General features: G+C 33.8%; 1 protein-coding gene across 1 annotated transcript in view; it reads right to left on the reverse strand.

Annotated features, from left to right (window-relative positions):
* Positions 1-18,280, reverse strand: part of LOC118705472 (triadin-like) — an 81,769-nt gene that overhangs the window by 24,583 nt on the left and 38,906 nt on the right. The window contains exons 9-13 of the mRNA XM_036414272.1: positions 15,783-15,821; positions 7,195-7,221; positions 6,357-6,386; positions 3,202-3,231; positions 1,469-1,516 (exon numbers count right to left, since the gene is read on the reverse strand). Of these exons, the coding sequence (XP_036270165.1) occupies positions 1,469-1,516; positions 3,202-3,231; positions 6,357-6,386; positions 7,195-7,221; positions 15,783-15,821 (174 nt within the window). The remainder of the gene's footprint in view (positions 1-1,468; positions 1,517-3,201; positions 3,232-6,356; positions 6,387-7,194; positions 7,222-15,782; positions 15,822-18,280) is intronic.

The following is an 18,280-nucleotide window of genomic DNA, read 5'->3' on the forward strand; positions in this document are numbered from 1 at the left end:
CGCTCTATCCATTGAGCCAAACCGGTCTCGGCCAAAATGTATTGTTTTATAAATCATGTATCCCCTTTTCATTGAACTGGAATAGAAAGAAGCAATTTTTATCTTTGTCAGGCAAGAGGCCTCCCTGGGAATCGAGGTTTAGCTAGGAAACTCAAGGTTTTGTTTTTTGTTTTGTTTTTAATGGTGTAGAGCTGGGACCGGACAAAAGTGGTATATTTATAGGAATTCTTCTGTTCTCTCTGTTTTTATCAACATAGTTAAATATTTGGGTCAAAGTAGAGTGATTATTACAAGGATTTTATAAAAAATTAAACTTTTCAAGTATTTGACATGGGGGCCAATCAGCTGGTCAAATATCCACAGGGGGAAGCGCTATTGGGAAACAGAACTTAAAGGGTATCATTGTTGATACTGAAATAAAAGGGGTGAGCTAGAGGATAATGCACTTGTTCACTCAAAGCCTAAAATCTCCCATTCTCTCTGTAATAACACAAAATGACTGACCTCAGAAACAGCGAAGAAAATAACAGATTTTCATTATTGTTTAAAAATTGTTTCTAAGGTTTTGCTTACATTGTTATACAAAGCTATCCTCTCCTTCCCACACTCCAGTCCTGTTTTTTTTATTCCTATGGGTTCTGTTGTTGATGTCTCATATTTTCATAAACATAAGCAAATAAAAGCATTCTAATTCAAACTCATTGTAAATAATGCTTTAAAGTAAAATCTGAAAAATGTAAGCAAAAGGTTTCCTAGGATATGTTTGGAGAAAGTATGTTTTTGACTTTTAAAAGTTTCTGGACACACACTATTCATAACACTTGGTAAATATTTTAGCATGGAAAGAAGCAAAAAATTCTACAGAATAGCAGCTTAGGGCTGCCTCAAGATGAAATTATTTAATTAGCTTAAATTAAAACAAAGTTTCTATTCTTAAGCAAGAACTAATTAATAAACTTATCTTGGTAACTGCTATATTTATCTTTCTGAGCAGAACAGTTTGGATCTACTTTGTCCAAAATGTGAAACCAGAAATAAAAAGAAAGGAAGGAAGACAAAGGTGGAGTAAGGAAGGAAGGAGGAAAGGAATAAGGGAGAAATGTCAATTTCCTTTTCTTACTTTGGAGTCTGAGATGATCACATTTAAAAAAGCCAATCTGAACTGCAAACATTTCCTAAGGATGTCTTGCCCCAGACGGAAGTAGTAATATAATGTCTAAAGCCCATTCACTTGAGCGCTGGCTATGGTGTATTGGTGCTTAGCTAATTCTCTGATGATAAGGAAGATTAGCAGGGACCGTTAAGTCTTCATTACAAAACACATTGTGATGATGACTAAAATGGAATGTTCCAGAATCTGGATGGCCTGAAACCTGGATCCTATCTAATCACTTTAGAATGGACGCTCAGCTCTTCATTCTGCTAGAGTGAAAACAATTTGATACTGCAAACACCACCTGCAAAATACCTGCTTTACCATGAGAAACAGTCTTTTCTGGTTTCACGATGGCTTGTTCTAAAAATAATTAAAAGAAAATATTTTCAGGTGGTTAACTTTATAAACCAACATACAGTGAATTTTTTTCTGTGACTTAAACAACTGTACCCATGGAGAAAAACTCTTCCTACATTTTCATTCTAGTTTACATGAAAACCTTAAAGATTTTAGCTTTTAAAAAGCCATATACCAAGAATTACTATTTACACTTAAGCATCCGTAATACCCAAAGATCAGGCCGTAATAAAGCATCAATATTAAAACAGAGAGCTTAGGCAATGGTTGGAATAGAATACAATGGTAAAGTGAAGTAATGTGAAAATATATGTTATTAAACATGTTTTAAAAAAGTCTTATAAAAGATTCTATAAGAGTATTATAGATAAAATTCATATATATATACACTGTGTATTTAAGCTTTTTCAGATAAAGCTAAAAAACTCTTATTTATAAAAATAAATAATATTAAATGCAAAACTACATTAGTTAACAATAATAAATAAAAATTTTAAATGGTATTAGGCCTAACTAGAAGTTTTAAATGGCTTTAAGCTTCTGGTTTTAAAAAAGAGAGGGAGAGAGAATATGCAAAATATTTCTATCTGGTAATACATATTAATCTGCATAATAAATGTAGTAAGAAAAATAAATTAGAATACAATAGCTCGGCATCTATAAGCCTTGTTACATTAAATATATGTTGTTTATAAGAGCAACTAGATTCAAGCTTATAATGAGTTGCTAGGTAAGAGCTGGTAAGAATTAAATGGGTAATAATAGTATTGTGTATGAGAGAGAGGGAGAGAGAGAGAGAGAGACAGAGAGACAAAGAGACAGAAATACTTGGATTCTTGAATTTGTTGATATTAAAAAATCCTGCTGCGTATTTTTTTTTTATAATGAAGAAATCACTTCCATAGAGCCTGAGGGTTTTTGTAATGTGCCTCAGGTAAATGGCTAGTTGGTACCAGAGCTAGGACATAACACTAAATATCAATGTAAACTTGGAAAGGTCACCCTGATTTTATATCAATGTTATTGATACTTCTAATAAAATGATTGTCAGTCTGAGACAATCTCTTTCTGTGATTTTGAGTAAACCAAACATGGGCAGAATCCTAAATTCAACATTTATTAACTTGAAAATCTGGGAAGAATAACAATTTCTGAACTTGGTCTACTAATTAACTGTTTCCACAGATAACAAATATGAGCAGTGATTGTCATGTTTCATGTCTCTCACAGTTATACGATGAATATAAAAATTATATGCTATTCCTTGACTCGTAGGAAATATTTAATAATGATAATATATGTAATAATATTTATATAATAATAATTATTGTGCTATTTCCCTTTAAATCTCAGTAGTCTTCAACTTCGAAATCTTATGAGTCTGGTGTGTTATCAGAAAAAGCCCACAAATTAAACATTATCATACTTGGTTTTGAAGAACCCCCCCAAAAATATCTCCTAAAAACTGGAGTCTCTGCTGAAACACATTTAAAGCCATATTTTTTATATTTATTTTCAATGGGATATCCCCATTCTCAACTAATCTAGTACTATAAAACCATATTGATCAATGGAGCAGAAAAAAAATGAGGATCAGAGAGACTGTATAAATCTCCACTGGTGGGTGATAAGCCTCTTGTAGTTCTAAAATGAAGCGACTCTATCAATTATACAATAAAAAATGTTACCTGGTTTTGTCTCCTTTTTCACTTGTGGCTCTGAAGGAAAAACAAAATGCAGAAATTAAAAAAAAAATTGAAAAAACAAACTAGAGAACAAATTCATTTTTGGAAAATTATTTTGTTTACCATAATTGAAAAAGCAAAATCGTTCTAAAAATTATTCCAGTTTCATGATAGGTTCTCAATGCTAGACTATTAAACACCCAGAAGTTAGAATCATGTCATATACTAAGTTGTTGCTACTGCTAATTGATTTTAAGGTGAATTTTGTTTTCTCAAGATGATTGTTGTGAAGACTAGTTCCAGTGGCAGCATAAGATAAATGATTAGAGAGTTGGAAGAGTCTTTTTGAAATAGATATAATTGGGTACTTATGTGATTAAGAAGTCTACACAAATAATATTATGGCTTGAATTGTGTCCTGTCAAAAGATATGTTGAGGTTCTAACCCTAGTTCCCCAGAACAGGATCTTATCTGGAAATAGGATTGTTGCAGATGTGATTAGTTTAGGTAAAACAAAGTCATAGTGGAGAAGCATGGACCGTTAACCCAATCTGACTGATGTCCTTAAAAAGAAAAAAAGAAAAGAGAAACAGGGATAGAAACACACAGAAAGGAGATGTCTAAGTGCTGATGGAGGCAGAGATTGGAGTGATGCTTCTACAAGCCAGGGAACAGTGAGGGTTTCTGGCAAAGATTCTCCTCGGTAAGCCTTTAAAAAAGGTGATTCTGTTGACATTTTGATTTTGGACTTGTGGCCTCTAGAACTATGTGAGAATAAATTTTCATTGTTTTAACCTATGCAGTTTGTGGTACTTTATTCCAGCCTTCCAAAGAAACATGATTTTAGTACCGAGAAGTGGGGTCACAAGTCCCTATAAATACAGAAGTAGCTTTGAAGTTGGGTAATGGGTTGAGGCTTGACAATTTTTGAGGCACTTGATAGAAAAAGCCAGATATATTGAGGTCAACGTCTATTCTGCTGGGGACTCAGAAAGAGTTGGGGCGGGGGAGGGGGGGGGTGGGCGCGGAGCTATAAAGCAAGCCTCTGTTGCTTTGAGAAGACATATGTCATCATGAACAGAATATTATTAGAAATAAGAATGTGAAATTTACTTCTGCTGAGATCTCAGAAGGAAATGAGGAACGTGTTAGTGAATACTGGAGGGAGGGTGATGTTGGTGGCAAAAAACTTGCCTGAATTGTGTTCTTCTGTTGGCTGGAAGGTAGAATTTGTAAATGAAGAACATGGATATTTAGTTGAGGAAGGTTCCAAGCAAAGTGTGAAACAGTAAGCCTGATTTCTCCTTGCTGCTTAGAATAAAATGTGAAAGGGAAGATAGGTTGAGGAAGGAACTGTTAAGCAAAAAGAACTAGCATTTGAAGATCTGGACAATTTTCAACCTATCTAAATAGCGTACATGGGGGACAGGGCCATGGGTGTGGATGGACAACATTTTGCTAAAATGGGTAAAGAATAAATGTGTGACTCATGGATCCAACCCGCCATCTCAGCAGAAGGCAGCGATAGCAAAGTGGTGATCCAGGAAAGATCTGTGGAGGGCCTTCCTGTCCAATGGAATGGACCCTCCCTTCCATCCCCCATTAACTAAAAGCAAGACTGGTCATGTTTGTGAGAATATTACATGCAGAGGCAACACAGCATGAATATAAAGGGACAGAAATAGGGTGAAAGAAAGGGATAACAACTTGAAGGGCAGAATAATGGATTCAAGCCTGGGCAGATGGAACACCCCCATGCAGCAAGGGCAGCCTGCCACGTAGGTGGCACAAGAGGGCAGAGCCCCTCCTCACCCAGCCCAGGGGAGAGAGTAATGAGCCAAAGAGGATTTTCTTAGGCTTTGAAATCCAATGGAATTTTTCCTGCTATGTTTTGAATTTACTTGGAACCCATGACTCCCTTTTTTTTTTCTTTCCAATTTCTCCCTTTAGAAATGGAAATGTCTATCCTATTCCTGTCCTACTGTTTTATTTTGGAGGCAGTAATTTGTTTTCTGGCTTTAAAGGTTCACATACAGAGAGGAATTGTCTGCAGGAAGAATCATACCCCAAGTTTCAGGCATAACTGGTTTACATAATGAGACTTGGGACTTTGAATTGATGAAATTTTGGACTTAGAGTTGATGCTAAAATGGATGAGACTTAAGAATTGTGGAATGGGATGCATGTATTTTGCATGTGAAGGGCATACGTTTGGGGAGGGCAGTGAGCAAACTTCTATGCATTGAATTGTGTCTCTCAAAAAATATGCTGGAATCCTAATACCCACTACTTCAGAATGTGACCTTATTTGGAAGTAGGGTCATTGTAAATATAATGAATTAAGAGTTTCTCATATGGGAGTGGGGTGTGACTGGTGTCATCAGAAGAGAAGAAAAGGGACAAAGATAGAAACACAAAGAGATGATGTCCAAGTGGTGACAGAAGCTGAGATGGGAGTGATGCTTCTTCTACAAGCCAAGGAACACCAAGGATTGTTGGCAACCACCAGAAGCCAGAAGATGCAAGGTCTGATTCTTCCTACAGGTTTCAATTAAAACATGGTCCTGTTGACACCTTGATTTCAGACTTCTAGCTTCTAAACTATGAGAAAATAAGCTTCTATTGTTCTGAGCCACCTAGTCTGTATATTTTATTATAGCAGCCATATAACCCTAATCCAGTTATAAACTTGAACCAAAATTTTAACTGTTATGAGGATCGGAATTCCCTTTGTTCATTTAAAATGGTTTCTGCTGCCCGCTACAGCCCTCAGAAATGTTTATCTCACTCAGGAGCCCCCAGGAGGAGGAGAGTGAGAGCAGCTGTGTTTCTGATGAAATATTTATGATGCCTATGTCAGCACATAAAATCAGCAAAAATAGTGGTTGTGTAGGATTGAACCCAATTAGTCAACTGTGGTTGTTTTTTTTTTCTTTTTTGTTTTTTTTTTTGTTTATTCCTGAACCATATACATTTCTCAGGAGTTTTCTTTTTCTCTCTAGAAACAAGTATTATGTTTGTTTCATTTTAAAATGTTTGTCAAAGATAAAACGTTGGTATAATATTTACCATAGGACACAACATTTGCAAAAACATGCTATGCTATTCATTATAAACATAGAATGCAAGTATGGATTTCTACATAAAATATACATACCTGGCTTCCCTTCTTTTTTTACTTGTGGCTCTTAAAATATAAATGTACAGTAATAATGATGATTATATAAAATATTTTCTGTGCTCATGCATACAGGGGTGGGCAAAAGTAGGTTTATAGTTGTTCATATGGGAAATAATACAATAATAAATTAAAGCTGAAACCGGTTTGGCTCAGTGGATAGAGCATTGGCCTGCGGACTGAAAGGTCCCAGGTTCGATTCCGGTCAAGGGTATATACCTTGGTTGTGGTTACATCCCCCGAAGGGGGTGTACAAGAGTCAGCTGATCGATGATTCTCTCTCATCGATGTTTCTACCTCTCTATCCCTCTCTCTTCCTCTCTGTAAAAAATCAATAAAATATATTTTAAAAAAGAATAATAATAAATTAAAAATAATGAATAAATTGTTGTGTTCTCACAACTGTAAGCCTACTTTTGTCCACCCTATTTCATTTACATATTATTCAGTTTTTTAGTAGGCCATATTAATTTCATTTTTTCTTATAATAATAGCAAATTAACACAAACACAAATAAAGGTTTTTCATTATCAATCACAAGAGGTTTTTTTTTTTGAGAAAAAAATAAAATGTAAACTAAAACTTTTAATGAGGTCAATTAGGGTACTGGTTTTACCTCCAGTGAATAAGTGATGAAGGAGAATTTTAGAATAGCATATTCTCAGAAGAACACTCAGGATAATAGGCACATTTTCTTCACAAAATAATTACGTTTTGGATTTAAGCAAAATAGTCAACAATGGAATCAGAAGATGACTAAAAGCATGCGTTTAAGATTTAGTTAGTCAGTTACTATTTAGTCATGCACGTAACATACGTGGAGGCCTAGGCTTGACTTCTTTGCCTGGACAAAGTTAAAACAAACATTAAAGACCGAGTCACTCAATTCTTACTGAATAGTCACTGAATATGATGGAACACTATACATTTGAAAATTAAACAAAAAATCAAAATTTTGTTGTTATTCAAGACCCCAGCTATTCTTCTTTATTGAAAATTTATAGGCTATGTAATTTAATGTTCATGCCAAGTTACTATTTTAAAAAATCATTTAAAAAATAAAACTCTTAGCTTAATTTCATTTCACAATTAAAAAATAATTTGTTACATGTGCAATGTAAAATTTTAATTTTATATTAAGGTAAGACAATTTTTGAGACGTTATTTTTAACCCTTAATTATTCAAGATAAAAAATACCTAAGACAATTTTTTAAAAATTCTATTAATATTATCTATGTTATCTGTCCCAGTATAATACGTTGAAAAATAATTGCTACTGAATTTGGGATTCTTATGACTAGAAATATCATTTGCTTTTATGGCATGAGGAGCCCTAGTGCAGGGATTGGCAAATTTATTGTGAAAAGTCCGACAGTATATATTTTTGTATTTGGGGCCTTACGATCTCAGTTGCAACTATTCATCTCTGCTGTTGTAGCATGGAAGCAGTCATAAGCAATATGTTACTGAATAGATATGGCTGTGTTACAATAAAACTTTATTTACAGAAACTGGTGGCCAGTGCATAGGCCATTGTTTGCCAACCATTGCACTATCCATAATCAGTTTTAATTTTTTTAAATGTCAACAAAGTTGTGACAATAAAACATACACACACACACACACACACACACACACACACAATCTTCCTTTGATTTTGTATTGTTTTATATTTGCCATCCCGTCACTGCTCAACTCAGTATCTTAAAATTGCTTTTTGTTCATCTCTTTACTCCCATTTAATTATTAATCTACTATATTCTAGCTTCTATTCCCACCATCTATCAGTTCTCTCTCATCACCAGTTCTCCCCAACTTACAAACACCATATGTAAGCAGAGGGATTAAGGTATACCATTGGCAGTTATAAAAACAGCCTTGGGAAAGAATAATCAATATTGTAATAATCATGTAAGTGCCAAGTGGGTACTAGACTTATTGGGGTGATCACTTTATAAGACACAATCACACACACACACACACACACACACACACACACACACATATATGTGATGAAAGAAAAGAAATGGAGGAAGTTAGATTAAATTATTTCTAAAATCTCATCCAGGTCTAAAATTATGTATTTATGTTAAATATTAATTTAATACTAAGTAGTAAATAATTTATTAGGGAAACAACATTTAAATAGGAATCAATCTGAAATGTTGCAGGATTCTTTTTGGCTTTATTGCTCTTTAGTAATTTGCTTTACCAAACTCTAGATAAATATTCTGCTGTGGGGGCATGTTTAAGTCCAAAGACAGATTAATAAACCTTGTTTTTATGGCCTTATGTTCCAAATATAATATATCTATTTAGTACAGAGCAGATGTTGGCTGTGCTGTAACTATACACCTTAGCCAGAAAAAACCTAACAGGCACTTTACCTTTTAAATTGACTTGAAGATTAATGTCTAAACTTTGTATTATGTAGTACTAAGCAACCATTTGGAGGAGGCAAAAAATATGATAAGGACTTTTATAGGATGCTTGAATCAGTTCCAAATTCTTATTGCATTTTTCTAGATGCCATCATTATTCAGCTACATATTTTATGAGTTTTTCTAATATTTTAATTAAAATGGAAGAAATAGAAATATATAGAATGTGTTATAATACTTCAAAAGAAATGCTTTTTGATCTGTATATGAATTTATGTAAACAAATGTTTCTTTTTCTTCTTTTTTTCTACAGAGGTATTCTCATTTAGGGACAGTCTCATTTATCAAATGAACAGTGTAAAGTCACTTGTCTAAAAACAATAATGTGGTGTTATCTAATATTCAGAAATATAATTTTAGAGATTTAATAAAAATTATGTGAAGTTTAGCATTATCTATGTAGTGCTGAAAATAAGGGGAAAGAAATTAAATTAATGCTTGCAAATTACCCCTTACTATTCTGAAAGCCATTTAGTAAGCAAAATGTACCTCTGACAATTAGAATTAAATTTCTGGAAAACTTTTTATTTTGTGTTAAGATAGAAATGCTGTCTAGTAGATAAGAAGTAAAAGCATTGTTCATGTTTTTCTTTAATTTTAAAAGCAATCATACTCGGCAGAATGATCAGATCATTTTGGGGACGCTCTTTAAGGTCTATTTGTATTGAGGTCTGAGGCTAATGTGGCCTCCTACAAACATAAACCCAGTGAAACTTCTATACAGGAAAGGATTCTTTTTCATCCTCATCGGCTTTGTATTGTGGTAAGTTTTCTAGTCACCAAATATTTTGTTAAATTTATTGAAGCTGAACGCTAATAAATTACATTGGAATTGTTTTAGTTGTTATTCAAGCATCCTTTGACCATTCTGTTCTAACAATTTCTCTGATGCAATTATTTTACCTTTTGTCTCAAATGGCAAGTAAACCATTTGGAAGAGGCAAAAAATATGAGAAGGACTTTTATAGGGTGCTCGAATTGGTGAGGGATCTTTTGGGTCCTACCCTTTGATGTTCAAATGGATTACAAATGATGTACATGAAACTGTTATAACAGTAAATGTTTGTTTTTACCATAGTCAGCTAAGAGATACTGAAAGATTTCGTGTAGATACTAGAGGCCAGAAGCATGAAATTCATGCAAGAGGGCAGGACGTCCATAAGGTTGTTCGGCTGTCTGGACTAATTAGCATATTATGCTTTTATTATTATTGAAATAGATTTAAGAGAGGAAGGGAAAGGGAGAGAGAGATAGAAACATCATGATGAGAGGGAATCATTGACCAGCTGCCTCCTGCACACCCCACACTGGGGATCGAGCCCGTAACCCGGGCATGTGCCCTGACCAGGTATCAAACTGTGACCCCCTGGCTCATAGATTGATGCTCAACCACTGAGCCACACCAGCTGGGCAAGACTGAAAGATTTTAATAGTGAACCAACAGAAAAATAGAGGAGGTTAATCTGACCCATTGCTTTAAAGCCCCTTTTTATATAGAACTTGATATAGCATTGTGATTATTAAACTATTCAATTATTTATTCAACAAGCATTTACTAAGCACTTAGTTATGCTAAGCACTTCAGTCCCTCAAGAGTAGTTAGCCTATAAGGTTGACCTACTAATTGAAACAATTGCTATGGACGAATTTAATTCTGGTAACAGTCATAATAATTAGATTTGGTTGAAAGGCTGTGCTTCTCCTTCATAAAGCATAGGACAGGACATGAGTTCCAGATATCACATATATCCTTTGAAAAGTTGGGGAAGAATGGAATATGAAGAGATATATAGGTTTATCTCACTATTTTTAAAAAATATATATATTTTATTGATTTTTTACAGAGAGGAAGAGAGAGGGACAGAGAGTTAGAAACATCAATGAGAGAGAAACTTTAATCAGTTGCCTCTTGCACACCCTCTACTGGGGATGTGCCCACAAACAAGGTATATGCCCTTGATCAGAATTAAATCTGGGACTCTTCAGTCCACAGGTCAATGCTCTATCCACTGAGCCAAACCAATTTTGGCTTATCTCACTATTTACTTATATATTTAATTTTCTATAGGAAAATAAATATACCATAGGAAATTTAAACTTCATAAATTCCAAATTTAACCCATGACCTACTACTATTCTTTTCTCCAAAAACATTCCCTGTGCTAAATGTTATCTCAGTCCACCTACGGTTCCAACAAAGAGGCTGGTCGTCAGCCCACAGTATTCTCCATGCTCTGCCATCTACCAGAGTCCTGCTGATTACATGTCCTTAATGAATCTGGAGTACCTGCACTTTTCCACTTGTACTTCATTTCCTCCTCAGTTTCTAGCTCCATTATTTAGTAAACATTAGTCTGTGATACACATGGTTATTAACCTGTGTCTTATTTGTATACATGGTTGTCTATGGGGATACTTATGAAGTCTTTATCACCATTGCTACTTGCTAGCAATTAATCAATTTTCCATGTCAGCATAATTTTAATACTTTCTTTAAACCTGAAAAAGAATGAACATCTTCTCCCCTAAGAATTTATGGTAGAATTTTCTAGGGATTTTTTTTGTTTGTTTCTATGGGGGGGAAATGAAATGAAATTTTGAGAAAGCAACGCCTAGCATAACTTCATTGTTCTAATTGCAACACAATTGAACATTATTTCCTGTCATTCTCATTTAGACTTTTTAAAAAGATGTCACTAGTTTTTTTTTAAACTCTATTATCTTGGCTCACTGCTTCCCAAGATCTTTTAAGTAAATGTAAGACAATTTCTCTGGGTGTTCAACTGAACACTGCTATTATATTACAAAAGAAATAATATATCATAGTTGAATAACTTTAAGACATATGGAGTAAAAAAATGTTTAGCTGTTTTTTTTTTACTCTCAAACTTCCCAAATGTGTCACATATGTGATGAATTCCAAGAGCTTTTCCCAAACTTATGTAACCTTAGAATCTTTCATGTTGCAATTATATAACTAGTCTTCTGTGCAAAACAATTTGCAAATTACAAGCGTAAGAAATAGCTTACTTATACATAGAACCTTCCTCCCTTTTACTGTAAGAAATAAAAACTATATATTCATAGTTGAACTATATAAGATTATGTAGTTCTTAAAGGAAGGGCTTAGTTCAAGATTAAATAGTATCATATGAACCACTGGAGAAATATTACTCAAGTCAACTGGAATAACAAACAAGAAGATCTTTTTTAAGAAAGGAAATGTTTTGCTCACTGTGACAATTAAACAGACTGAAATAATTTTAGGTGCTAAAAACATAAATCCCTTATCTATCATGTCTTTAAAATGGAATTAGTGTATGCCTATGTTTTTAGCACTTTCCCATGTATGTTGCCTGTTAGAGATACTGTAACTCTGTAAACTGGTAAAAACAATTGCTGTTATGTCTCCATTTGACAGACTAGAAATCATTCAACCTACAGTTTCATGAGGAGGCCGAGAACTGGGGAATGACACTTCTCCCTCTCTCTTTACTCTGCCAAGCTTTTTTCCTAACTAAATGCGTTTTCTTTTCTTTTTCAGAAAAGATTTAAAATAGTCTCCAGTGTATGTGAAGTATATAAGGTTTATTTTCTGGCCCCAATTCCTGAGCTCCAATCAAATACCTCCAACTATAGCAACCATAAAACGAAATGGATCTTCCAGCCACTAAGCTTCATTAAACTGCTCATAAGATCATCAATGACTCCGCATTATACATTCCGATGAATACTTTTCAGTCTTAATCTTTCTGTAAATTTGTGCTAAATTTGACACTTCAACCAGCTTCTTCTTCCTTGGTAAGCTTGGGAGTTATTTTACAAGAGAGAAAATAAAAGGAGAGAACAAATTTGGGAGACACATACTTGGCACCTACTTGGTTCCTGGGTTGTGAAAGAGAAGGAAAAGCTGTGAATGACTCAGAAGTTTAAGTCAATATAACTGAATGTTGAGTCATGAATTCTATTTTTTGAGATAAGGAGCAAAAGGAAAAACAAACCAACAAACAAAAACAGTGGAAGAGATGTTGAGTTCAATTTTAAACAAAGTGAGGTGTTGGCATTTAACCTTGTGAAGATGTTGACTAGGCAGTTAGAAAGGCAAGTATAGAACTCTGAAAAGTTAATAATTATTAATTTTTTATAAATAAAAAACAAATTATTGCTTATTACTTACTGTGCCTATTTTTGTTTTAAATTATAGTACTGCTTATAATTAAAGTCATTTGCTTCCCAAAAAGAACACTTAGCTATTCTCCAATTACATAATGAAATGCATATCCTACTTATCATTTTCTTTGGGGGTTGGGGGTGTAAACACACACACACACACACACACACACACACACACACACAGGAATTTAGTGGCTAATATTCTGTCAAAAATGAATAATTATCGTAATGTTGCTCCAGTATTTAAAAACATAGTCACCTTTAGTTGTTTTATTTTTAACAGTGTGGATTTACATGCAGAAAAGAATTTAGAAGAAAAGACCACTCAGCAGGAATCTCCTATGATACACTCCTCTTTAATTTAACCCACCCTCTCATTATGCCTTCAAAGCTCCGGGGAAATTTTTCTTCATCATAATTAAGCTAATTCCCTCCATCTATAATGTGTATCCCAACACTCTCTCCTAATTAATATCTCCCTCTGGATTCCTTGCTCCTCCTCTCCCTGGACATCGCCCTGTCACAGCCATGGAAGCAGCAAACATCTCTCATTGGTTTTACTTGCTGGGATAGGATATGTTGCCTTCCTTTAACAAGAAACTCCTGAACAAGTTAGTTTCTGCTGATGATGAGTAAACGCTCTTGTTAATTTCTACAAACTGGTTTCTACTTCCACCACTCTACTGGAAATGCTCCCAAACGGTCACCAAAAAACACATTTTTGTCAAATATAATGGCTTTATCTCGGTCACCATGTCTCTTGCCCTTTCTGCACCATTGTTACTGCTGGCTTTTCCACTTTTTCTCCCAAGTGTTCAGCATTGGGATGCTGATACCCTGCACTTCCTGATCTTCCAGGCGACACCCTTCCCTTCACCGCTTCTTTATCTTTCCCAAGAAGCTGACTTGAACCAAATGGCAGGTATCAACTCTATTTCTTGTAACAACCCTACTTGATGAATATGATGATCTTCATACAATAAATGAGAAACCTGAAGTTCAGAAATGTTAAGTAATGTACGGAAAGCCCCATTCCTTTCAAAGGGAGGCAAATGAATGTCTTTCTAGTCTACAGCATCACTCTTCATAATGATCTCCCTGATTGAGTTGCTCTTACATACTCCTTAAATCCTTCTTCTCCTTGCAGTTTTCACTGATTGCCACAAACATAAGAATGGCTCCTTTCTAGAATTCTAATATAATGAATTACCTTGCAGACATCTTTTAGTAGTTCATGTCTATGTCCTTGATTATACTCTCTTGAATGGAAACCATCTCTTATAACTTCTTTGCAAATTTTATAATACTAAGCACAATTCTAGACATATAGCAGTGATATTAGCATAATATATGTTTTCAATAAATTGTTGATTGATTATATCTTGTAATAAAATGTTTTATTAATGCTGACTTTTCTCTAGGAAGCTAAAGATCATTATAATCTCAAAATATACATAAATATTTAATGTAAATTAATAGTAAAAAATTTATAGCACGTGTCACTTTTTTCATTGTATACCAGAGGTAAAATAAAGCATTCACAAGGATATGCTTACTGTAAGGAGCAACATAACTCATCTCTTATCTGACCAGCAAACCTTTACTGAGCCCAGTAAGTGTGCCAAGAATGGAACAAGCTTTTCTATGTAGTTTTCCCATTTCTGCAGATGTATCTAAAGCTCAATTGTAACTTTGATGTAAAGCCTCAATATGTCATTTTATCTCTATCATGCATTATTTTTACAGTTTAAAATTGCTGATTTTTCCATTTATTTTTCATAAAATGTATGCTTTCAAATGATGTAAAGTCACTTAAAATGATTGTTTATTCACTCAAAATAAGGAAATACAATTCCCTTTGCTATGTTGGCAGTACATTGAAGAGAAGTGATAGTAATAATCCAGGTAAATATTTAATAATATATACATGGAAAGATGAAATAAGAGTCACTTAAATATAGGTTAAAATTTGTGGAAATGAGTATATGCAAATATTTTAAGACCGATATTAACAATGTCTACATGTATGTAATATCACTTTACTATATAGAAAGATAGAGACATAGCTTTCCCTTACATGTATAGATATAGACATAAGTATCTTTATAAAGATATAAAACATTTGGAATAGTGTTAACCCTAGAAAGATTTCAATTAATTGAACATTTTCATAATATTTTTAGTCTCCTTTTTCTGCATTTTCCTATATTATGATGTTTTTTCTTCTGACTTTAACACCTGTCTTAAGAGTACCCAGCTAATCTCTTGACTTCCTCACAGAGCCTGTTTTAGAAAATCTTTAAAAAAAAAAAAGTATTCCAATTTTCAAAGGAATGATCAATAGGCAAAGAATTACCTTTTCAAAAACCTGCATACTTAATTGATGGAAAATAAATGGCTGAATCTTTTAGGTTAAACAATTTGAAACTACTATTTTTGTGGTAAAAATAATTGAATATAAAGGATTTTTATAAGGTTTGATCAATCCTAAGTTTTAGGCATTTGCCATGATCTGGCTAGAGCCTCTGAATTTATATTATCCCCAGTAGATAAATAAGGAACACCATATGCTAACAGTTCCAGCACATTGATAAACTTATCCAAAATCCACCAGCAGAAAACATAGCATATATTTTAATTTAACCTACATAGCAGCTTATTGCTGATTACATTTAAAATGTACGCGAGGGTACACCAGTATTTTTTCAATGTTTTAGGTTTCTCAGAGCTTTCTCTAATTATAAAACCAGCCTTATTCCTAATCTTGTAAAGCTTACATAGTGTCCTTACCTGCTTTTGATGGTTTTTCATCTTTTTTAGTTTCAGGATCTGGGATAAAATATAACACACACACACACACATACAAATAAACAAATAAGGGGAAAAAAAAGGCATTCTATAAAAATAGTACTAAGCAGTTTAATAAGTAGATTTTATAGATTTTTTTCATCTGTTCTCAATTTCAATTACATTTACATAGTTCCATCAATATAGAATTAATGTGTATTTTTACTAAATTATAAAGTAACTTAAACAAAAGGACTTTGATTTTAAAGCCATTTCCCAAAAGTTTCATACTAATCAAGTAATTTGATATCTTGTCTTTAATGAGCCTGTTCCTTATTCTTCATAAGCTATCTATGTATTTCAATTAAGAAAATTAATAAAAACTACGCAGGAAAAAAATATAACTTTTCTTAATTTAATCAATTTTCTATTTTCAAATTCATGGAGCTCCACCTGGTGGTTTATTTTATTATTTCAAACTGGTATAATTACTATTGTTTCTATTAATATTTGTTATTATTAATTTTATAAAATAAATTGGCTTACATTGAGTATAATGATATAAAATTAATAAAATGAAGTACTTTTTAAGTACTAAGTGATTTTTAAAATCTAGAAATTCTGTTCTAAGAATAATTTTTTATCTAGAAATTCTGCATTTTAATTTAATATCAATATAGATAAGTGCATAATTTTATAATCTATACAGATAATGCTCATGACACCATGCCAACCAATGTGATAGATGACTATATTTCTATGTTTTCTAATCCTTCCTCTTATTTCATAGCTTGCCTGGGCCTTATAATTCTATTTTGACCAAAAAAAAAAAAATGTTTTGATTAATGGAAGGGTTCTGGTACATTATAAAATTTCTTCCCATCAAATAGCAGAAAAACTGATTTCATAGTTGGGATATTTACTGAGTATAGACTGTGATTCAGGGATTTGGGTTTTAGCCTAGTAGAGTCTCATTTTCTGGAGTTACAAAAATAAAACACTGTAATTAGTTTAACTTCAGAATTTCATGTAATAGAGAATTACATAGCCATTCACACCTACTCCTTTCAATGTGCACCCTGCAGAAAGTGGCATTAGTGCCATTATTGCACTTCAATACTCTCTGGCATATGTACCTCTTGTGTTTTTATTGTATTACTTTCTTTATTTTTTAAAAATATATTTTATTGGTTTCAGAGAGGAAGAGAGAGATGGAAACATCACCGATGAGAGAGAATCATTGATTGGCTGCCTCCTGCATGCCCCATCTTGGGGATAGAGCCCACAACCCAGGAATGTGCCCTGACCTTTTGCACGCAGCACTGACTTTTCTGAGCTGTTGACTTTATCTGAAAAGTATATTGCTGATGAGCCTCAGGAGGGTGCTTCATTAACGATAGTTCAATGTCATCAACACTCTGTTATCAAGTACAACAGGCTGACCCAAATTTCAGCACGCTTGTGCTTGAGTAAGAGTGGACTATTTAATATTCCTTCCCTTCTAAAACCATGTTCATGTGTTTTTGAATCATTATGCATTCCTATGCTTCCCTTCTTCCTACTTGGGTTTCTAAATCAGTATCATCTTTATGTATAAACTGAGGGATCCTTCCATGCATACTAAAGGAGCAGGGTGATGGTATTTTTATGTGATTAAGTAACCTTATCCAAATTAAGGAGGTGTGTTGTTTGTTTTTGCACTGCAGTTGGAGAAAAACAGACACAAACCATCCCAACAAAATATCCCTCAGTCCAAAATGTATTTCCTTTATTCATTAGCTAAATGTTCTAATGTGAGGGATTTGAAAGTCTAAATTTTAATTTTCCACCTTATGACATGGGAACAATGATGACTATCTAGTGTATCTGTGGCTAATATTAGATTAAATAATTTCATAAGTAATTTATGAACATTCATGTACTGATTTATATGTATAAAAGCCTAAGTGACTTTTACAACCAGTTGCTATCTGATGCACTGCCCACCAGGCAGCAGACACTCAATGCAGGAGTTGACCTCTGGGGGTCAGTATGCTCCCACAGCTAGCCAACCTTCCATGGTTCCTCCCCCACTGCTGATGGACCTGATTGGCCCCAATTGCTGGTCAGGCTGAGGGAGCCCATCCATGCACAAATTTGTGCACTGGGCCACTAGTATATAAATAATAGATATCCACTTATTGGATAAAAAATCCGGTATGCTTGGTCTAAAGCAATGTGGGGGGCCACTTAGCTTTTCCTCTTCCCTAGCTCTTTTTCCAAGTCCTGAGAGATTAGGGAAAATAGGATTTTTGTCTTGTTTATCTTTGGAGTCTTAGTAACTAAAATACCCACAGAATATTCTACCAATACTTAAACTTGTTATTGATGCAAAACAATTTAAATTGTGGTTTCAAATGCCAGGAAAATCAAATTCAAAAGCTTCACATTTAGGTGGTTTAGACCAAAATGTCAGGTGAAATTCCTGTTCCATTAAGAGTAAAACCTTACACAAGTGGAAA

This window comes from Pipistrellus kuhlii, unplaced genomic scaffold, assembly GCF_014108245.1.
Source record: "Pipistrellus kuhlii isolate mPipKuh1 unplaced genomic scaffold, mPipKuh1.p scaffold_m20_p_5, whole genome shotgun sequence".
In the NCBI taxonomy this organism is placed as follows: Eukaryota; Metazoa; Chordata; class Mammalia; order Chiroptera; family Vespertilionidae; genus Pipistrellus; species Pipistrellus kuhlii.